This window comes from Heterocephalus glaber, unplaced genomic scaffold (assembly GCF_053883595.1).
Source record: "Heterocephalus glaber isolate CG9 unplaced genomic scaffold, H.glaber_assembly_v1.0 deba00001687, whole genome shotgun sequence".
In the NCBI taxonomy this organism is placed as follows: Eukaryota; Metazoa; Chordata; class Mammalia; order Rodentia; family Bathyergidae; genus Heterocephalus; species Heterocephalus glaber.
In genome coordinates, this window is record NW_028258412.1 from 27,932,619 (window position 1) to 27,956,616 (window position 23,998).

General features: G+C 41.7%; 1 protein-coding gene across 5 annotated transcripts in view; it reads right to left on the bottom strand.

The window, feature by feature from the left end:
- Znf605 (zinc finger protein 605) overlaps nt 1-23,998 on the bottom strand; it is a 66,955-nt gene that overhangs the window by 39,525 nt on the left and 3,432 nt on the right. For 3 of the 5 annotated variants that reach the window (XR_015446292.1, XM_087198445.1, XM_087198444.1), the window contains exon 1: nt 12,633-12,753. Coding sequence is in view for 4 of the 5 variants with exons in the window: in XM_087198445.1 (XP_087054571.1) it covers nt 12,633-12,666 (34 nt within the window). In the remaining variant the exon portion in view is untranslated. Of the gene's footprint in view, nt 1-5,211; nt 7,846-12,632; nt 12,754-22,394; nt 22,570-22,823; nt 22,912-23,998 lie in introns of those variants that run through there. The other 2 variants (XM_013071893.3, XM_087198450.1) reach the window with 2 other exon arrangements.

A 23,998-nucleotide genomic window follows, 5' to 3' on the forward strand; every position in this document is an offset into this window, starting at 1 on the left:
GCCTCTCCTTGGCCACCACTGCCCACCATCCTTTTCCAGGAGCTGGACACAGCACTATAGTACCACACCTGTTGGGAGGGTGGGACCCACCTGTTAGCACAGACCTCCAACTTTGGTTAAACCCACACTTTGGCTCTTGCTGCTCCTTTTATAGTATGTTTATTACAGATTGGGAAACTGGAACCCAAAAAGCTTAAATAATTTCTAAAACACTGTAAAGCAGTAAAGTGACTAACAATGCAAATGAAGTATGCTTTCTTCTGATTTTTGCAGACCCTCAATCTTCCTGGCTTAATCTATGAGCAGATTTTTAGTTAACTGAAAAAACTTGGTTGTTTTGTGAAGGGGGGAGTGCAATGTAATAACTGTAAGGGAAAAAGTGGTTGGTTCCTAGAGGAGTGTACTTGGGCTCAACCCAATCTCTGCCATCTGGAACTGGGACTTTCATGGGTGCTGAATTCTGAGCGATGAACGAGGCATCAAATGGGTGAAATGTCAGCACCACTGTAGAGCTAACCTACCATAACCATCCCTGCACCCAAAGAAAGGTACCACTTCATTAACAAATGTCAGGGATGCTGACTTCTTGTTCTTTGCACTGCAAAACTCTCCCAATGCATGCAATTTAATACTTGCACTCCAGCATCAGTCAACCCAGGGACCTGACTGCACCTGTTCATGTGGCAAAGGCATTGTGACAGGAAAGGAATCCCAGGCACAGTGCTGGTGTGGAAACATGGAGCCCAGTTCTGGCATTGTGCCTCACTTCTTGCCATCTTTGGCAAGAAAGCCTGTCAACACAGGGATTTGCATCAGTTGGTGTCTGGAATTTCCATCCCTGTGACTCTTGAGACCCTGCTTTGCAGACAAGATGGATGTGCTGACCCTTCTTCTGCACTGCCTTATCGATTTCTTGGAAGTTATGCTCCCAGTACCTCTAACTTACTGGTGTACTACATGTTTACACCTCAAAGGTCCAGGGGAGTCCTTAGGTTTACCCATGCTCTCTCTGTAGACCCCAGCCTGGTGAGCTAGGGGTAGACCACAGCACTGACTTATAACTACAACCGAGCCACAAAGTGCTCCCTCTATGGTTTAGGTGTACCTAGATTACAGCACCCTGGACATGAGTGAAACATAGTTTAGGATATCTAGTCGGGATGAATGCCAGAATTCATCTGCAAATTGTTTCCAATGACCACACATATCCATCCATGAAAGAGTTTACTCAGTGAACACGTAGGAACAGAGATATTCCTCTAACACAGCACAGACGCATGTGTCTACAGCTTACATATGCGCCTCACAGAATGTTCACGTCCAGACAGCTATCTCCCCACCCTTTTATGTGGAGCAGAGCCAGTCCTAGATCTCAGATTTCATAGTCTGATACATCCTCCCTCAGGTAAACACTATTCAGAGCCAGACACCATGCACATTGTTTACTCACACCCTTGCTGAGGTGGCTCATGCCACTGTGATTTGGGGATGAACCTTCAGTACCATGTGGGTGGCTGCAGTGGGGACACCAGTTGTTTATTTTTAATTTTTTTTTTTTTGGTACTGGGGATTGAACTCAGGATCTTGCATTTTCGAGGCAGGTGCAGCACCACTGAGCAACATCCATGTCCCCAATTATTTATTTATTTATTTTTTGGTGGGAGGACCAGGGATCGAACTTGGGACTTTGCGCTTGCAAGGCAGGCGCCAGAACCATTGAGCTAAATCCCCGGCCCATCTTTTTCTTTTTGAGCCAAAGTTTTTCATTGTTGCCTAGGCTGGTCTTACTTTCCTGAGCTTAAGCAATCCTGCCTCAGTCCCCTGAGCAATGGGACTATAAGCTTATGCCCCTGTGCCTGGCTAAGGTCATTGTTCAATGTTCCTCTCACAAAATGACTAAAAATTAACACTCAAAAGTTAACGTAGGGCCAGGGATTTAGCTCAGTGGTTTCACCACCTGCTGCACAAGCACAAGGACCCGAGTTTGATCCCCACTACCAAAATAAAAAAAAAGTTAATGTATCTAATTTGCTACCATGACACCCTTTATTGTGAATCTGAGCTTGATTTGTGTTTGAAACATATTTATTTTTGGTGCTAGAGATTGAACCCAAGGCCTCACACATACTTAGTATACGCTATAACTGAGCTACACCTCCAGCCCTAAACATATGAAAATGATAGGACTGTTTTAAATGAGAACTTCAAGTTATAAATGTCCCTTTACTTCCATTTCTCTTTCTATTCATCTTGCCAGTGAATGCAGCTACAGTAACATTTCTTTGCTGGGCACCTTAGATGATTCAGGTGTTGTTAAAAAAATTTGGTGTTCCCTAGTTTACTTTTAGCCTTCTGAAATTAATAGTCTCAAGGACAAGATGTTAAGAATACCTGGATAAAATAAGTAATAATCTCCCTGGAACAAAAAAAAAAAGTAATAATCATACGAAAAAACCCTACAGGGCTGGGGATTTAGTTCAGTGGTTCCGTTGCCCGCTACGCAAGCACAAAGACCCAAATTCAATCCCTGGTACCAAAAAAAAAAACCCTACAAAGAAAAAGATCCCATAAATAATTGTTAGAGAGCCTCAAAACAAATCTACTTATGAAGGCATACAAGATCTGGGAATGGGGTATGGTAACAGGTACAAACCTATGGAGGAAAGCATACTTCAAATCAAACTTAGTTGAATTTCTTTCGGTTCCACTTGCCATGAGAAGTTACATTGCCTGCTCAGTGTTGCGGAGTTATCATGAGAGATAAAATTGACAAGGATAGCATGAGGGAGAAGGGCCTGTCCCTTCAGTGTATTGCAACTGAAGGGGGTATAGAAGAATTCTGACAGTAGAAACCATCATATGGGCTGGGTGTGGTGGTACACATCTGTAATCCCAGCACTTAGAGGAGACTGAGGCAGGAGGATAGCTCTGAGTTAGAGGCCAGCCTGGGCTAGTGAGTTCAAGGCTGGCCTAACCTACATAGTGAGACTTTGTCTCAAAAAAACAAATAACTCCCACCATATATAGACTATCTTAGTACTATCACAAAAAAACCATTAAAGGTACCTTAACAATGCTATGTTCTAATTATGCCCACTCTCAAAATATTCTTCCCTCCCTCCCTTTCCTTCTCTCCTCTCTTCTCTTCCCTCCTCCTCTTCCTCTTTCCCTCCCTGTTTTTCATGCTGTGTATTGATCTCAGTGCTTTCACACTAAGTAATATCCCCAACCCTTTTTAAATGCGTTTTGTTTTGGGTCAGGGTCTCACTAAGTAGCCCAGGATGGGCCTGAACTTACAATCCTCTTTCCTCAGGCCCCCAGAGTGCTAAGATTACAGACATGTGCCACTACATCTGGCTTCAAAATATTTCCTTCATTCAATACCAAATTCCTTAAGGACTGGACCAGAGTGACACACAAGTTCATTAACAAAGATTACAGAGTGGCACCTGCCATAATTGTCCAAAGAGAAAACCTGCACAAACCCAATGGGAAGAAAAAAACTATTGTGCAGATGAGTAACAGTAATTTCTCTGTAAATGAAGTTTCATGCCAGTGAGAGGGAATGAGAGGCAAAAGGAAGGTGAACTAATTTGTGTGTGTATCTGGCACTGGGGACTGCACCCAGGGTCTTTGCATTGAGCTACATCTCCAACCCTTTTCTGTTTTGAGACAGGGTCTTGCTAAGTTGATAAATTACCTAGGTGAGCTTGAATTTGTGATTCTCCTGCCTCAGCCTCCCAGAGTGCTGGAGTACAGGCAGGAGCCCACCCAGTAGGAAGGAGATACTTATCAGATGATATGATATGGTGCCATCCATACTGGGCCCCTTAGGAAACTAGCTTAACGTTATTGCTTCATGGGATGATAAGTGAAGCCAGTCTGATTTAATTTCAGGAAAAACAGCTTTGCTTTTGCAGAGTTTGTGATGGGAAATGTGGTGTGAAGTCTCTGGAATGATTTTGTGTGTTCATTTTGTGATACTGAGAATTGAGCCCAAGAAGCATTAAGGTATATCTGTAGACATTTAAAAAAATTGAGACAGGGTCATGTTAAGTTGCCCATCCTGGACTTGAACCTGAGTCCATGCTGAGTCCTGCCTCAGCCTCCTGAGTAGCTAGGATTACAGAGGCAGGAGTGTGCCACTACGAGGGGATAGAGTAGGTTTCATCTCCAGCTCATTATCTACACTATTCTAAGAAGACCCTTTGGAGAGTGTTGCCTGTTGCCCATGTGTTGTTTCCACTCCAGTTCATGGGAACCTGAAATATTCCCAACCCTTCCTGAGTCCCAGGAGTTTTCAGCCTAGTGCTTTCCAGGGCTGTCTTTCCTAATCTCAAGAAGTTTTCTTTCACAGATGTTCAAATATTGACCAAGCCTAAGTATTCACAGGGACTCTCCGCAGATTTCTGAAGCCCCATCCCTCCAAAGCCTCCTTCTCTACGGCACCTTTCCCTGTAAATTCTAGTTCCTGTGGCCTCCCGAAATGCCACTCCTGTTTCTTCAATTCACCAATCCCGTCTCTGAACAGCAACTTGAAAACCGTCACCAAGAAGCAGGCAGGTGACTATAGGGTTCACTCAATTTATCTACATTATGCCAGGGACCAGAAACCTGTGCTTTGTGTCCAAAAACTATCATTAGTGAAGATGTGGAATTAACCTAGGTATCCACTGATGCATGAACGAACAAAGAAAATTGTAAACACTGAGATATTATTCAGCCATAAAAAAATGTAATGGTGACAAAATCCTGTAATCCTAGCACTCTGGGGAGGCTGAAGCAGGAATATCACAAGTTCAAGCTCAGGCTAGGCAATTTAGCAACTTGGAGAGACCCTATGTCAAAGTAAAAATTAAAAAGAACTGAGGATTTATCTTTGTGGAAAAGCCCTGGTTTTCAGTATCTCTCTCTCTCACACACACACACACACACACACACACACAAGGCATTTGTACCAACATGTGTGGAGCTGGGGAATTCTTGGGAAGTGAGGGGTCAGGCAGGGAAACCCAAGTACTTCCACATGGAATTTAAACTTGATCTCAAAGGAATATAAAATAGTGGTCCCCAGAGCCATGGAACAGTATGGATCAAGACAGATGCAGAGGGGATGGATAGCAAGTCAGGGTTACAGCTAGATGGGAGGAATAAGTTCTAATGTTCCAAAGCACAGCAGGACTATTGTGTTTAGCATCAATTAGCTGCACATTTCTGAGTACATAACGAAGTGGGTTTTATTCATCACTAATGCAAGGAAACAGTAAATGTCTGAGGTGATTGCAGCACCACTTACCCTGATCTAGCATCAGCATTTGTATACACATATCAAAATGCCACTTTCTCCCACAAATATTTACAATTATGATGTCAATTAAAAACATAAATAAAAAGAAAGAATTTCACATATATTTTAGTTTCTAGATGTTTAAGGCAAGAGAGTTAATCTGACCCATGTTATTCCACTACAGCAGAAGCAAAAGTCTTCACCCTTAATACACCTGTGACAAAATCAACTACTTTTTCTAATAATTCATATACAGTAAACACAACCTCCTTACAATATTATTTCAACAGAATTATGCTTATCCTTCTCTTCAAATGATCAGAATACCTCTCAGTATTAAGTCTCTGAGATGTAATGTTCAGTGTTTCTTTCTGTAAGCATTCTCTAGAGTTCAGTGAGTTGCCATTACCTGATACCCTTGATTCACTTGGTACAACAGCTTTTCCTCATGTTCAGGTGTTCTAAATGATGAATACCTGGACTTCAGACTCAAAGCTTCTATATTACTGTATTGCCAGCACTGTAATACTGGTAACATTTCACTGGGAGGAGTCATCCAACTAGCAATGAGCTGTATCTTCTGGAAGAAGGGTTTTCCACTGTCTACTTTTACATCATTCTACTTTCTGAATTATATAGTGACTCTTGACTCTGTATTAATGGTTTTCCAGTAGTCACGGTCTCCTCAGGGGTGTCTCTTACATACGCCCTCAGAAGTGTCTGTGTGCCATCAGAGAGCAGCTTTCCACAATCACTGCACTCATGTGACTTCTATATCACATGACTCCTCTGATGTAGGATGAGCTGTGACTTCCTGTGGAAGGTGGTGCCACACTCACTACATCCATAGTATTTATTTTCTGTATGAATTCTTTGATGCCTCATAAGGTGTGACTTTCTAGTGAAAGATTTCCCACATTCACTGCACTTGTAAGGCCTCTCTCCTGTATGAATTCTCTGATGAATGATAAGCTGTGCCTTCTCATAGAAAGCTTTGGCACAATCACTGCAACCATAAATTTTCTCTCCAGTGTGACCTCTCTGATGCTTAATGAGTTGCACCTTCTGAACAAAGGCTTTCCCACACTCACTGCATTTGTAGGGCTTCTCCCCTGTGTGAATTCTCTGATGCCTCAGGAGTTGTGGTTTCCAGGCAAAAGCTTTCCTGCATTCACTACATTCAAAGGGCTTTTCCCCAGTATGAGTCCTCTGGTGATGAATGAGACTTGACTTCTCACTGAAGGTTTTCCTGCACTCAGTGCATTCATAGGGCTTTTCACCTGTGTGTGTTCTCTGGTGTGAGATCAGGCTTGACTTCTGGGTGAAGGCTTTCCCACATTCACTGCATTCATAAGGCTTCTCCCCAGTGTGAGTTCTCTGATGTGTGAGGAGCTGTGACTTCCCAAAGAAGGTTTTCCCACATTCAACACACCCATAGGGTTTTTCTCCTAAGTGAAGTTTTTGATGTCTTATTAGCTCTGACTTCTTGAAGAAGGCTTCTTCACAATCGCTGCATTGGTGATTCTTCTCCCCGGTGTGGGTTATCTGATGCTTGACAAGCTGTGGCTTTCTGATGAAGGCTTCACCACATTCACTGCACTCATAGGGTTTTTCTCCTGTGTGAATCCTCTGATGCCGAATGAGGAGTGAATTCCTGCTGAAGGCTTTTTTACACTCACTGCATGCATAGGGTTTCTTCCCTGTATGAGACCTGTGATGAGTAATCAGCTGTGACTTCCAAAAGAAAGCCTTTCCACAATCACCACATTTATAGGGCTTCTCGCCTGTATGCTTTCTTTGATGTGTGATGAGCTTCAACTTCTGGGAGAAAGCTTTTCCACAGTCACTGCAGCCATGGGGTTTCTCTACCGTGTGAATGACCTGATGTCTTTTAAGCTGTGACTTCCTGCTAAAGGCTTTCCCACACTCACTGCATGCATAGGGCCTCTCTCCAGTATGAGTTCTCTGATGCAGAACAAGCAATGATTTCCGGCTGAAAGCCTTAGGACATTCTCCACACCCATAGGGTTTTTCTCCTGAGTGAGTCCTGTGGTGAAGAGTAAGCAAGGACTTCTGTGAGAAGGTTCTCCCACATTCACTGCACCGGTAGGGCTTCTCTCTTGTGTGAGTTCTCTGATGCAGAGCAAGCTGTGACTTTTTCGTAAAAACTTTGCCACACTCCATGCATAAATAGATTCCTGTATGTGTTACGTGATTTGGAATGAGCCATGATTCTTTCATGCTGGTTTTTCTAAATTTGTTGCAACCATAGTATTTTATTTCACCAAACATATTGCCAGGTTTTATGTAAAAAAATAATTTTTTACAGAGGTCATCAAATTTTTTTCTGCCACAGTTATTTTTCAGAGTAAGAAAATCGAAAGGGTGTTTCAAACTTTTTTCACCTGAGGCACATTCATGATGTCTTATTCCTAAATGAACAAAGTTCAAGCTTGAATTAAATATTTTCCCCAAAACATCATATCCATGCCCTCTCTCCATACTTTTGTCTTGATTATCCTGATGCCATATTTTGGAATTATTGTCTAGCCAGACTTCTAAAGAGGAAAAAAAGCGAACCACATGAGTATGAATTAAGTTTCTGAAATGCAGCCAAGCATCGTGGGGGTGGAGAGATCCTTCAAATAATATCTACTTATGGGCCATTGAAAATGTTAACAGAAATTAATTATAAATACATGTATTTATCTGTAATTTTCTTCTATATTTCCAGAACTTTATTAGCTTCAGAAGATTAATAATAGGTGAGTACCAACCATCAGAGCCTCACAGGTAAGTACCCAGCCATCAGTCCCTGTCAGGTAGGTACTCAACCATCAGAACCTCCCAGTTAAGTACACAAACATCAGAGAGCCTCACAGGTAAGCAAGGACCCAACCTTCAGAGCTTAACAATCAGTGAAATGTGAGGTTAACAAGTACACAGAAGAGTAATAGTAGTACACCCTGTTGAAAGGAACAAAAGAAAAATGACTAGATATGACGCACGGTAAATATGAGATATCACCTTACACCTGAAAGATAAAAAAAATCAATATCTTGACTACTGTTATATTTAAAAAACATTCTCATTCAAGATTATAACTGACTCATTGACATCATTAACTTCAGTATCACTACAGGTACTTCGTGGAATTATTCAAGAATTAACCAGGGCTTGACCAAAAAAAAAAAAAAAAAAGTTAACCAGGACTTGGGCTGGGGATTTAACTCAGTGGCATTGCTCCTGCCTCACAAGTGCAAGGTCCTGAGTTAAATCCCCAGTACCAAAACAAAACAAAACAAAAAAAAATAGAGTTAACCAAGGCTCAACTTTAATACTTTTATCTAGGGATATCATCCCTTTTTAGTTGGATCTATAGTTTAATCTATATACCTTAAATCTAAATATACTGTTATCAATAGAAATTATTTCTTTGAATTAATTCTATTCTTTGAATAGAAATTATTCTTCGAATAACATTCAATAGATCTTACACACCATGTAAGTACAATTGTTTATGACTTCCAGAAGAGTCATTTATTATATAATTTCATAGTAAACTTTTAAAAGGTTTGTTTTTACTTTTTGAGGACATTATTTACTAGCAATTGTGAGATAATATTCCCAGGAGGTACTCCACAAGATGAAAGATTTGGCAAGGTCTCAAATATAAAGCAACTATTCCTTTTCTGAAAGATAACTTGTGGGTTGAGTGTCTACTGGGGATAGAGCCCAGGGCCTTTGCACTGAGCTACACCCTCATCTTTTTTTATTTTGAGAAAGAGTTTGACTAAATCACTAAAAGTTGTCCAGGCTAGGTTTAAACATGTAATTCTCCTGCCTCAGCCTTCTAGAGTGCCTGGATTCTGTGCACGTACCAGCACACCTGGCTTCTAGGAGAGAATTTTTTTTTTTTTTGAGTGGAGAAGGGAATCTATCTAATCCTTAAACAAAAGACTTTCAAGGGCCAGGGATGTAACTCAGTGGGGCCATGCCTGCCCAGCAAGTGCAAGGTCATGAGTTTGATTACCGGTACCAAAAAAATAAAAGAATTCAAATGAAGAAGCAACTTGAACCTGCCTCACCTCATGGCTTTGCTGTATAAAACACCTTTGAGAAGTGGTGTGTGTGTGTGGGCAACCCACTTTCCAGTCCTTCTCTGTATCTCTTAGACAGAAGCTTTCTTTCTCTCAATGAATTTTTCCTACTCTTAAAAAAAAAACAAAAAGGGGCCGGGGATTTAGCTCAGTGGTTCCGCCGCCTGTTTTGCAAGCGCAAGGACCACAGTTCGATCCCCAGTACCAAAAAAAAAAAAAGGAAAAGAAAAAAAGAAGAAGCAACTTGAGCTGCTGATGTGGAACACAATGAAAGGGGGCTGTGTTTTGTGCATGAGTGAATAAAGATGACATAATTCATGGAAATGAAAGACAATGGAAAGAAGGTTGGAGATCAAAAGCAAGAATCATAAGGGCCAGGGAATTAGCTCAGTGGTTCCACCGCCTGCCTCGCAAGTGCAAGTACCCGATCCCATGGACCAAAAAAAGAGCAAGAATCACAGACATATGAGGTGTGAAATCCACTCAAAGAGTATATAGCAAGCTGTTTAAAAGTGTGAGAGGACAGAAAAACAACAGTTTTAAATTAAAATCAAGAGGGCTGGGGATTTAGCTCAGTGGTTCCACTGTCTGCCTTGCAAGCACAAGTTCCTGAGTTTGAACCCTGGTACCAAAAAAAAAAAAAAAAATCAATAAATTAAAATCAAGAACTAAAATTTAAAAATATAGTCAGGTGTGGTGACACACAGCTGTAATGCTAGCAGTGTGGGCGGCTGAGGCAGGATGATCACAAGTTCAAGCCTAGTCTGGGTAACTTAGCAAGACTCTGTCTCAAAATAAAAAATTAAAGAGTTCAGGATGTAGCTCAGTGAGACCACCCTGGGTTCAATTCTCAGTACTGTCCCCTTCCCCCCCCAACCCTAAAATAAACCTATACATACATATATATGTAATTTTTTTCAAATTAGTGAATTAACTGATACCAGACAATAAAGCAGCTCATCTATAGATTTAAAGATTTAGATATTCAACTGTGTCAGAAAATCTTAAAGGGAAAGAAAATCTTGGAATTTTTTAGGGGGTGATGAGACAAGGTCTCACTATGTAGTTCAGGCTGACCCTTAAACTCACTATGTAGCCCAAGCTGGCCTCAAACTAATGGCTATCCTCCAGTCTCAGTGCTTGGATTATAGGCATGCACCTCCTATCATTTTGGAAAACAGGTGGACCATTGTAAGTGCTATGTATAGGAGAGCACATATACTTAACACTGTTTCTGCCACACACTGGCCCCTAACTCTTATTTCATCCTATTTTCCCAAAATTATATTTCTATTTCTAGTCCAGCTTCCAATATTAGTCTCTACACAGCAGCCACTAATCTACAAAATAGAATCAGATCTTTTCATGGCTCTACTTGAAAACTCTGATAAATTCAAAGTTTCATCATAGCATGCAAGCTCTCATACAACCTGGTTTCTTCCAAGCTCTTCAATTTTATCTCATAAGACAATCTCATAATCATGCTCTCCCTAATTTAATCACAAAGTCATTTTTTGCCTTAGGATATCTGCATTCACTGATCCTTCTATTTGACATGCTCTCCCCAGTTTTCAGTATGCCTGGCCCTTCAAATCTAAACATCTTTTTTTTTTTTTGAGACAGGATCATGCTATGTATTTCAGGCTGGCCTTGACCTCATTGTGTAGCCCAGGCTGGGCTAGAACTTGGGGCAATCTCCTGCCTAAGCCTCCCAAGGGCTGGGACTACAGGCATGTGCCACTATGCCAGGCTAAATGTAATTATCACTACATATTACACTAACAAGTACCCCGTTTACTTCTTTCATAGTACTTATCTAATAAGTACTCAGCTTTTGTTGTCTCTCCCAGGGCAGTATAAACCTCATAAAGATAGGGAAAAAGCTTGTGTTTTTCACTGATGCACTCCTAAGTGCATAAATGCTGTTCACTTATTAAACTTCTAAAGCAGTTCCTTCTATATCCTTAATCTTGCTCACTAATTTGCACTTTAAACCAACTGCTTCATGTTCAAATACTGAATTAGTGAATATGCTATTTGGAAAAAAGACAAAACAGTGGAAGGGAAGAGGCAGAGCGTCCTCACTGTGTTTATAGTATTAGATTATTTTTTTTTTTTTTGGTACCGGGGATCGAACTTGGGTCCTTGCGCTTGCACAGCAGGCAGTGAAACCACTGAGCTAAATCCCCGGCCCTATAGTATTAGATTTTTATTCTGAATCCATGGAGCCTCCTTCTATTCTCTCTAAAGCAAATCTGTCAAATAAGAGGAAGAAAAGTAGAAACTTAAATGCTTTTAGATTGAACTAAAACTCACTAGTAGTAAGTGTCATCTAAAATGAGAAAAAGTCAGAAATTATTAAGGAGGAAGACAACAGCTTGCCTCTACAGGTTAGATTGGGGGCTGGGAATAAGACAGAGAAAGAGACTAATTAATTAGAAAAACTGCTTTATCTTAAGAAGGCAGGGTTCTAAATGACTGGCTGTAGATATGTGTACTCCTCAGGTAAGAGGGTACATTTTAGCCAGATGTGGTGGCTCATGCCTGTAATCCCAGCACTCTGGGAGACTGAGGCAGGTAGATTATAAGGTGAATTCCAACCTAGGCAACTCAGTAATTTAGTAAGACCCTGTTTCAAAAACTAAAAAATAAAAAGGGCTGGAGATGCAGCTCAGTGTGAAGGCCCTGGATTCAATCCCCAGTATTGCAAAACTGAAAAAAAGATACATTTCATTATAAACATGCAGAGATGTAGAAACTAGGTTATAGAGCACATCAATTAAAAATTACAACTCATGTTACCTGTCTTGAATCAACTGTAAAGATTTAGGAACTTTAAGTATAATTTATGAACAACATTGCAAAAGTACTTAGCTATCACCAAAAACCTGAGATTTAAGTTCCACTGTTTCTGACACAACTGATTACTTCTCACCTGGAAAGTTCTGACTTAAAATTTCTTCATCTATTATCCAGGACTCTTCCTGGTCTACCTTGAAAACTGCAACAGACTTGGTGATCTGATAACCTGTTAACTGGAAAACAGAGGACTTGGACCCAGTTACTTGAGCTGAGAGACTAAAGTGTGAAGAATTTTTATTTCAAAGGCTGTAAAATAAATCAAATCACTGTATCTTCCAAATTGGTATAGAAATCTGGGCCTCTCTGACACCTAAAACTTATATCCAAATCAATAAGCTCCTTAGAGTCCCAGATAATAGACACACAATGACAGAACATCTCACCCAGGAAGACGAGGCTGCTGTAGTTCTCCAACATCACATCTCTGTACAAGCTCTTTTGAGTAGGGTTCAGCAGCTCCCACTCCTCCCATGTGAAGTCCACAGCAACATCCTCAAATGATATCTGAAAAGCACAAACCCTGCTGAATCAGAAGCAAGTCTCATGAGGCCTTGTGGAACAAAGGCTTATCATCTATTTGCGGCCAGCACAGCCATCTCTGTGCTCTCTGCTTCCTGTGTCCTCCCTCCCCTGTGCAGGCTGGCCTGATTCAACCCCAATTAACAGAACAGGACAAAGTGATGGGACATCACCTCTCAGATTATAAGAGAACATGATTCTTTCTTGGGAACTCTGATGCAGTCTGGCAGCCTCACCAGGATAGCTATGTGGAGAGGCCCACATGGTAAGGAGTTGAGGCTGAATGTGTATAGGAGGGATCAGCTCCCCACTGCACCTTGGGACAGGTGTAGCCCTTCTTGGCAACTTGCTTACCGTGTCACAGGAGATGCTGATGCAGAGTCAGTGGGGCAGGTGTCTGGCAAATCCCCAAACCAGATAAACTGTCAGATAAATGTTAGTCGTTTTCAGCTACTGAGGTTTTGGGTACTTTGTTACACAGCTATGGATAACTAATATGATATCCTAATTGTGCATTATGCTTTGACAGAGAAACAAAAGTATCAGGGAAATATTTATCATTGAGAAATTATTTATCCATTCACCTATCCATTGAATATGAAAGCAGAGTAAGCTGTCTTTAAGTGCAGTGGTTCTCAAAGAGGTGTCACTGGTATTTGAGAGCAGTTCTTAGCTGAGCAGGAATGATCCAATAGTGTAAGACCTCCAGCATGCCTAGACTCCACCTGCAAATGACAGTCACACCTCCCAGTCTTTCAAAACCAAGCCACTCTCTTTCCTTCAGGGGTAGTTCTGCTCCCAAGTCAGAACAACTACTTAGCTCTCTTAGCTATCAGCTGAAACACAGATATTGATCAATTAAGGTTCCTGGAACTGCAACAGGGACTAGAAATACATGAGTAAAAAAATCATATTTTAAAATACTTTTTAGTCTTTCAGGGCAAAGGCAACACATATTACAGGAGCCATGAAATAAGTACATACAGGGTGGGTAGGACAAAGCAGCGTAGGAGACCTGGATCTAAGTCTAGATGGTCAGACTGCAAGCTTATGAAGACTCCTGTATGAAGAAAGTGGGAGAAGGAATGTTTCAGAACAGCAGCATGAGCAAAAGCATGAAGTGTTTATTGGCTCAGGGCTGAGGGTAGGAGTGCAGCTCAGTGGCAGAGCACTTACCAAGCATTGCATAAGGCCCTGGGTTCAATCCCCAGCACCACACACACACACACACACACACACACACACACACACACACACTGAGAACACAACAGACATGTGGGAAAATGATCATGGGGATGATCTTGGTCTCCTTTAACGTGAAATCTGAAACCTGGGGGGGAAAGGCAGAGGCTAGGTTTCCCTGAACTCAGGTACATTTGAGCATGTTAACTCCAACAGCTACAAAAGACCCACAAGAAGAAAGAAAAGCTTAGAGCAAGCCCCGCAAATAGATATCTAACAGGATATCTTTCCTCATGAAGCTGGAGCCTTAAAGGGGTAACTCAGTGTTTAGATCAATGAAAAAATAGTATCAAATACGATTAACTTCTTGCCTCAAATATGGGTATTATATGGAGAGATTAAAAAGTTATCCTTGGGGCCTGGGATTTAGCTCAGTGGTTCCAGCGCCTGCCGAGCAAGCACAAGGTCCCGAGTTCCATCCCCAGACCAAAAAAAAAAAAATTGTCCCCAAAATTCATAGAGTCAAGCTACATTTATTTATGTAATGTGTGGGCTAAGTTCACAGTACACGTATGATTTGCAAAAACCTTATGGAAAGGGCTGGGGATTTAGCTCAGTTTTTCTGGGGCCTGCCTCGCAAGTGCAAGGTCCCAAGTTCGATCCCCAGTACCAAAAAAAAAGAAAGAAAGAAAGAAAAATGAGTGCAGAGTAAAAGAGTCTGAATGTACTTCAAAAATAAAGTTTCATGACTGAAATAAATTTTTAAAAAATGTTTTAAAAGAGTACATATATATATATGAGATGCCTGAAATGTCAACACAGCATGATATTAGTGAAAAGATAAATATACAGCTCAATAAAATATATAGCTCAGAAGTAAATCTCCAGAAATACACTCAATTGATTTTGCATAAAAATCCAAAGAACAGAGAGACTACTCAACAAATGGTAGACAAGCATAGTACTGCACACCTGTAATCCTAGCTACTCAGGAGAAGCTGGGTAAAGAGGATAATGAATTGTAGGCCAGCCGGGGCAATGTAGGAAGTTTCCACATCAAAATAAAAAGTGCTAGAACAACGTATAAGCAAAAAACAAACAAACAAAAAACCCTAAACTCTAAACACATACCTCATATATAAAAAGTAACACAAAACGGGTCATACATCTAAATGCAAAACATAAAGCTATAAAGGCTCTATGAGAAAATCTGCACAACTGTGGGTTTGGCAGTGAGTTTTTAGATTTAATATCAAAAGCCTGACCAATTTAAGTAAAAAAAAGATAAAGTGGACTTTTTCAAAATTAAAAATGTTTAGCCAGTCATGGTAGTACACATCTATAATCCTAGCACTCTAGGAGGCAGAGGCAGAAAGACTGCAAGTCCGAGCCTATCCTGGGAAATTCAGCAAGACCCTGTCTCAAAATAAAAAGCTGAGTATGGTGGCACATGCCTGTTATCCCACAACTCTGGCAGGATTATCTCAAATTTGAGCAAATTTGGGTCATTTGGCAACTTAATGAGACCCTGGATCAAAATAAAAAATAAAATAGGCTGGGGATATAGCTCATTGTGAAAGCCTTGCGTTCACCCCAGTATTGCAGTGTGCTGTGTAAAAGATTTTTTTTTTTTGGTACCGGGGATCGAACACAGGACCTTGCACTTGCCAGGTAGGCGCCGGAACCACTGATGATATCCCCGGCCCGGTAAAAGATAACATTAAAACAAAATATGCCAGGCATGGTAGTACATATCCATGATCCCTGCTATTCCAAAGGCTGAGGCAGGCAGGAAGATTACAAGTTTGAGACCAATCTGGACAACTCAGCATGACTATCACAAAACAAAAAATAGAAGGGCTAGGGATGTAGCTGATTGTACAGCATGCCTAGGTTTGAGCCCCAATACCACAAATAAGAAAGAAAAGAAAAAAAGACCTAGAACAGACTGGGAGAAAATATTTCCAAATCACCTAATTGCTGATGCACTCATATTCAGAATATAAAGAATGCTATAAGAAAACCAACAACAACAACAACAACAACAGAAAACCAACAACTCTATTTTTTTTTTGTACCAGTGATCGAACTCAGGTCCTTGTACTTGCGCAGCAGGTGGCGAAACCACTGAGCTAAATCCCCGGCCCTAACAACTCTATTTTTAAAAACGGGCAGACACTTCACCGAAGACATATGGATGCAAAATAAACATCTGAAAGACATTAGATGTCATTCTTCAAAAGGAATATACAAATTAAAACCATGAGATATGTTATGGCTTGTGTTTAGATGTCTCCCCAAAGCCTCATGTGGTCATAAGGTAGCTGGATCTAGAGCGTGTGTAATGCTGGAATTGACTCATAGTGCAATGCTAGGCTCAAGGGCACGAGGATTTAGAGTATGTGATCGCTAAATCAGTCCACTAATTTGTTTGGCACCACCCTAATCCCAGTAGCCTGGATATAATTTAAAGGACAGAAAGAGTTGTCTTCTCCCTTGCTTGCTTGATTTTGCTGTCTTCTGCATGCCATGAACTGGTTCTCCTCTGCATTGCCCCTCTGACAAACCACAATGTCTTGGAGCCAGCTGATTATGGACTGAAACCTCTATAAACTGTGAGATAAATAAAACTTCCTCCTTTAAATTTGGGTGTAGTTTGTCTCAGCAATGAAGAAAAGTAACTAAGGCAAGGTATTACTGTATTCTTATTAGAAGGCTAAATGTCTTTTAAAAACTGACAAATGTTGATAAGGATGTGGAGTAACATTACTTCTCACTATGGTAGGAACGAAAAATGGTACAAGGGCTGGGGATTCAGTGGTTCCGTCCCCTGCCTTGTAAGCACAAGTTCAATCCCCAGTACCAAAAAAAAAAAGTACAAACTTGAAAAGCATTTCAGTTAGTTGTTAGATTTACCATAGGACCCAGAATTCCTACTCTCAGGTGAGTTCAAAATGTATGTTCACATAAGGGCTGGGGATTTAGCTCGCTCAGTGGTTTCGCCACCTGCTGCGCAAGCACAAGGACCCAAGTTCGATCCCTGGTACCAAAACAAACAAACAAACAAAAAATATATATATAAGTATAAAATGTATGTTCACATGAAAACTTATGTTCAAGCCTATTTGCAGATGAATCCTTTAAGTGCTAAAAAGTGTGAGCACTCACAGGAAAATGGAAAAACAGACTGGTGCTTCCACACAGTGAGAAAGTATTCAGTGGCACCACTCAGTGATACAAAGGATCCAAACTGGATCAGTCTCAAAGATAAGGTTACATATTTTGATTCCATTCACATGACGCCCTGGAAAATTCAAATCTGTAGCAACAGAGAACACATCAACTGACCCCAGATTCAAGGGAACATGAAGACACAGTTATCTTCTCACAGAGGAGGTGATGCAACCATTAGGAGTCCTGACTGTGATGTTGACTACATGAATTGCTATTTGCTTGAAAACTTGCATGGCAAGCTGGCTCCTGGTTATAAACCTGTGTGAATTTTCAGCCAATCACAGGCAATACAAAGGCTTTCTCTGGCAGGTGTCATGGGGGAAATGTTGCCCTCCCCATGCCAGCTCTAGTGCATAGCCAATGTGCTGTAGACTCTAAAGAGCTATTATTATGACCCCTGTCATTGAATGTGTTTTTAATATTTATGTACTGTCTAAATCTCGGACAGGAACTGTTATAGTAGGGCCATCACAGAAAGGCATACTCAGACTGTGAGCCCCTGACTCACAGCTGTAGCTAATACCCTCACCACTTGATAAGACCACTGGCAAGCCTCTGACAGGCACATAAAACAGGCTCCTTCACAATCTCTGACTTGAAATTATACTACAAAGCTAATGTGATAAAAACAGCACGGTACTAGCAAAAAATGATTCCCAGGCCGGGAATTTAGCTCAGTGGGTCCGCCACCTGCCTTACAAGCGCAAGGTCCTGAGTTTGATTCCCGGTACCAAAAAAAAAACCAAAAACCGATTCCCAAGGAACAGATTAGAAGACATAGAAACAACTTCAAACACACTCAGCCCCCTTATCCTTGACAAAGGAGCCAGTCATCTTCACTGGAAGATAGCCTCTTTAATAAATGGTGCTGGAGGGCCAGGGATTTAGCTCAGTGGTTATGCCGCCTGTCTTGCAAGCACAAGGACCCAAGTTCGATCCCCAGTACCAAAAAAAAAAAAAAAAAAAAAATGGTGCTGGAAAAACTGGCTTTCCACAAGCCAAAGATTAAAACTAGACCCGTATCTTTCACCATTCACTAAAATAAAATCAAAATGGATCAAAGATCTAAATGTCAAAACAGAAACAGTAAATCTGCTGGAAGATAGAATAGGTAGAACTCTTGAAGACATTGGTGTAGGCAAAGATTTTATGAACAAAACCCTGATACCACAGGCAATATCACAAAGAATCAACAACTGGATCTCATCCTATTAAAAAGCTTTTTCAGGGCCGGGGATTTAGCTCAGTGGTGCCGCCACCTGCCTTGCAAGCGCAAGCGGAAGGTCCCCAGTTCCATCCCCCATACCTAAAAAAAAAACCTTTTGCATAGCAAAAGAAACCACCAACAGAGTAAAGAGACAACCCACTGAGTGGGAAAAATTTTTGCCAGCTATAGCTCAAACAAAGGACTAATATCTAGAATATACAAAGAACTAAAATAAAATCAAGACTCTTCAAATTTAAAGACCCAATCCAAAAATGGGCATCTGAAATGAACAGATACTTCTCACATGAAGTAGAAACAGCAAATAAATATCTAAAAAATATTTAACATCACGGTCATTTGAGAGATGCAAATTAAAACAATGTTGGGGGCCAGGGATTTAGCTCAGTGGTTCTGCCACCTACCTCACAAGCACAAGGTCCTGAGTTCAATCCCTGGTGCCTCCCCGAAAAAAAAACGATGCTGAGATTCCATCTCTCTTCAGAAAGAATGGTTATTATCAAGAAATCAATCAACAACAAATGCTGGCAGGGTTGTGGGGAAAAAGGAACCCTTCCCCACTGTTGGTGGGTGTGTAGACTGGTGCAACAACTATGGAAATCAGTGTGGAGATTCCTGAAAAAACTAAACCAAACAAACAAACAAAAAAACTAAAACTAGAGGTTGCATTTGACCCAGCCTTTCCCCTTGGTATCTTCCTGAAAGAATTATCATACCACAGTGATATACGGACACTTGTGTTTATAGTGCCACAGTTTGTAATAGCTAAAATCGTGGAAACAGCCCAAATGCCCATTAACCAATGAATGGATAAAGAAGATGTGGTTTTTTTATACAGTGGAGTAATACTCTGCCATAAAGAAGGATGGACATTTCTAGCTAAATGGATGGACCTTGAGACCATACTCCTAAGTGAAATAAATTGGATATATATGTTTAAATACTGCATTATTTCTCTGGTGTGAGAAAGAGAAAGTGTAAATAAAGACCAAAATATATAACAGATATTGGGAAATGGGAAGAAAATGTTCAAATGAGAGCAGAAACAAGGGAAGGAGGAAGGGAAAGGAAAGAAGGGAAAAGAAAAAAAGAGAATAGAAGGAAAAACGGAAACAAAGCTTTTGTAAATAAGGAGGGGAAAGAGGGTTGAAGGGAGAGAGGAAGCGGGGAAAAAGCAGCAAGATCTATCATGCACAGGTGTAAATTCTGTGTGATGAATGTCACATTATGCATATCTAAAATGTACCAATAAATAAAAGAGAGAGAAAAAGAGAAAAATATATTAAAAAATAAAAACAAAAATAACCCCCCCCCAAAAAAAAACCCTGTGGGGATAGGACGTTTGGATAAAATCAGTTGTTTCTAAAAAAGTTTTATTTTTTGATACTGAAGATTCAACCTAGTACCTTTTTACTGAGGTACTTTTCCAGCCCCTTTTAGATAGGGTCTCACAAGGCTGCTAAGTAGCCCGGGCTGGGCTCAAACTTGCAATCCTCCTGCCTCAGTCTCCAGAGTGCTGGAATCACAGGTGTATACCAGCATGCTTTTATGTTACTCATTTGGTTGCCCTGAATGATGGTTCATTGATTGCGTCAATTTGAATAAGAGAAGCTAAACAAAATTGGCTCACCAATTCCAAACCCTAGGGTGTGGAGACCCACCCTAGGACGGCTTACTGCCTGGATAGTTTAAAGAGGAAATGAAGAAGGACAGATCTGCTTCTGATTCTTTAGAGGCGCTCCAGTCTTCCCCTTCACCTTGGATGTCATCTCCTGGCATCCAGCGTAGATTCTTCAGCTTCTGGCACAGGCTCTTCAGCCTTCCATCACAGACCCATCGGCCTCCTGGTATGGACTCGCACAGGACACCACAGTGAGCTCCAGACCTTCAGGTGGATCCTTCAGTCAAATGTGTGCAGGAAGACCCTCTGGACTCTTCCACACCTGACTCTGTGGGTGGCCATTATAAGCCAATCTTGTAAATTCTTATGTATTTGTATATCTTGTGTTATACTGTTTCTCTAGTAAACACTGACTGATACATCCTGTACGGTTCCTGTGCTGACCAAGGAAGCAAAACCAACAGACTGTGCTTGTCAACTTGCATACTCTACTCTAGATCAAGCAGATGTATGACTGATTGCCTCCTGTCCAGGAGAAGATGCCACCATGGTCAGGAGAGATGAAATAGCTGGTGATCCACTGGCCTGCCATCCAGACCCGGCACACAGCACTTCCAGATTTGTCCACACTCACTGAGCAAGAGGGTTTAGAGTTAACTGCAGGCAGTCCCTCAGACATATATGCTAAACTAAAAAGATCCAGACCAAGCCCAGAACCCCAGGGCAGGAGGCCCACAGAGGGAAGCCATCTGAGATCCCTGCTAACTTCCCTTCCAGACTAATGTCTGCCTTAACACTGTCAATTCCTTGTATCCAGCAGCAGACATGCAGGTGGGGGAGGGGAGTGGTCACATGTGCCCTTTAGGACTAACTTCCATGTGTTCCCTGACCCTCATGATGCTTCTCAGCCTGGAACACCTAGGTCAGCTCCAATTCACTGGCCTGAGTTCTGCTAGGCCTAATGGGAGAACTTCAGAAACCTGGCTCTTTAATGGCTGCGATATTTCTTTTCCTGGCAAAGTAACTGCTGAGATTCATTTGGTCCTGTGAGTTTGATCACTCTGCTTGGAGTGACCTTCCTCACAGCCCTAGTCTCCTGGTGCCTCAGAGTAATTATCTGTTTATTACCACAGCCACCCAACTCCCAAAGTGTGAGATCCACAGGTTCCATGATGAGGTAGCCCATGTTTCATGCTCAGGTCCTGAAAACACAGGGGTGGGATTGTAGAGTTTAGCGAATGGTTAAAAACCTACATATGATGTCAGAAGTGGCAGCATAAGTCTGTAATACCAGCCCTCTGGGAGGCTAAAACAAGAAGACTGAAAGTTCAAGCCCAGCATGGGCAAGTTTGTGACTAAGTGAGATCCTGCCTCAAAATAAAAATAGGGATGCACATGTAGCTCAGTGCAAAGGCCCTGGGTTCAATCTCCAATACCAAAAAAACAACAACAACAAGCTTCCTGTTTTCAGGTCCAACCACAGGCATTTACGAAGGATATACCTGGCAGGCCTCCCAGGGAGGACTGCTTCCTACACCAGACTTATGCACAGCCACTGTCCACGGGAACCACAGACAACATCCTGACCTAATCGCCTGCACTCCTAGCCCAGGTACCTTTCCTCCTAGTCTCTCTGTGAAGCATTCCTCAGTGCTGAGGTTGAGACCTGCTCATGGGGTACGAGAGACTCTGATGACACTTTTCGTCACTCTACTCAGTACCCAGATTCTTCTCTGTCCCTTCCTCCATAGCCCAGGGCCTATCTGCTAGTGCTTTCCACTCAGAGCTTCCTCAGCAATAACAGAATGACCCCCATGTCTGTGCTGATGGACCTGACCCTTGACTCATATGCCATTCTTGGTGACTTTGGCCCTTAGATTACACAAAGTAAGTCTGTAAGAAATAGTTCTGGGAAATATGTTTATGAATTACAGGGTTACCTTTTAGGACTTGTATCACTACATGACCTAAACAGCTATCAAACTGTTTCCTTTAGATGTAATTATCAGGGCATGTTTGCTTGTCCTGAATAGTTGGTCTGCTTTTCCCTTTTGACAAAGTAAACTGTGTCACTATTCCTGTTTCCCTTTCTGCTGGACCTTCTGGAAACACCTGAGAAAAGCTTGCAACTCAACTCTGACAATGCAGCATCTTAGTCATATTTACCTATGTTTTGTATTGTATGCCTCTATAAAATACTTTGTGCTCCCTTTGACATCTTCTTCCCAAAGGTTATACTTTCTCTTATTATGATTTAAACACAGTTAGACCTTTCTTGTTTGTTGTAGAGATTCCAGTAAGCCTCATCACAGTCACTAAAATAAAATAAAATTTTAAAACCCTGCCAGAGGGTAAACAACCCACCTGTGACTCAATCATGTCTACTGTTCTTGGGAAACCTGCTAGTTTGTGCGTTCTGTCTGTCCCGACTCAGCAGAGAGCCCTCTGGCCAAAGGTCTGGAAACTAAGATCCGTTCTCATTCTTGAAGCCTTTTTTCACTTGCCACATATGAACTGTCTTCTTCCTGAGAGCAAGGACCTGTGGATGCAGCAGATAGGTTATTTTAGATGATGTTATGCATTTAGGAACCTAAACCTTGTTTTCCTTTTTCTGGTAACTCAGATCATTTAAAGAGTAGATGTTTGGTAGACGCAAATAAGGCCTATTGGGTAAGAAAGAGGAAGGAACGTGACATGTCTCACTGAGGCTGGTCATCACTGGACCACAGTCCCGGCTTCTACCCACAAATGCCACATTGAAGCTACTTACCTCACTAGTTCAAGCAAACACACCTGGTGAGTGCACCACTGCACTGAACCGCTCTGCAGAGTCATCAAGAAACTCTGGAAATACAACTCATTCTTTCTGTAACAATGATTCCTGGAGGCAGAAAATTATTAATTAATTTAAATGAAATCACTGGCATGCACGCTCTAAGTAATATATAACTCATTCCTAGGCAGGATGGTAAACATTAAATGATTATTAGATCGAGATGATTAATAAGCATGCTGGGTTGGCTCCCTACCCCCAAATCAGCCCTGGAACAAAAGGAAAACATGGATCAGAAAAACAAGTTGGATGAAAAAGGAAAGAGAATCCTTGGGGAGACTGCAAGGTGTGATGAAGTTTATGTTGGGTCTGAGGCTGAGTAGGCCCTAGCTTCAGCCTATAGCAGGTGGCGTGCAGAGGGGACTATAAGACAGAGGGCTGAGGGGCCGGGGATTTAGCTCAGTGGCACCGTGCCTGCCTTGCAAGCACAAGGTCCTGAGTTCCATCTCCGGTACCAGAAAAAAAAAAAAGACAGAGGGCTAAGAAAATCTTTTATTTTGCTTCTCAGCTCACAATGGGACACATGCTGCCTGCACTTTCCCCAAGAAATCAATGCTAATAGCTAGACATGATGGCACACACCTGTAACCCTAGCTACTCAGGAGGCTCAAGCAAGAGGATTGCAAGTTCAAGGCAAGCCTGGACAAGGTGGTGAGATCCTGTCTGAAAGCAAAAATAAAAAGCCTGGGGATGTAACTCAGTGGTAGGATGCCTACTTAGCATGTGTGCCCCCGGGTTCCGACTTCAATACTGAAAAAAGAAAAAAGAAAAAAGAGAAAACAAAATCAGCACTGTAGCCCAGGCCATGTTCCCAAGGAGCACTTCGGGTAGAACAACCACAATCCTTGCTGAGTTAAGGAGCCGAGAAACAGCAAGAGTTCTATGGCTGCCTTTGGGCCTGACCTTGTCCCCACCTCCAATGTCCTAGGGCTAGTCAGCGGCCATCCCAGGAAACCCGTCCACCACCCGCTTCTCTCCAAGGACTTCCCACCCCAATCAGACAAGTCACCTAGAAGGGTGGCAGGACACAGGGAGTTTCCATGTTCCTTACAGTCTGCATTGTGAGCCCTGGGTCCAATCCCCAGAAGTTTCAAAGATGAAGGTCTACCCTTTAGCCTTTTGCTCCCTCCCACAG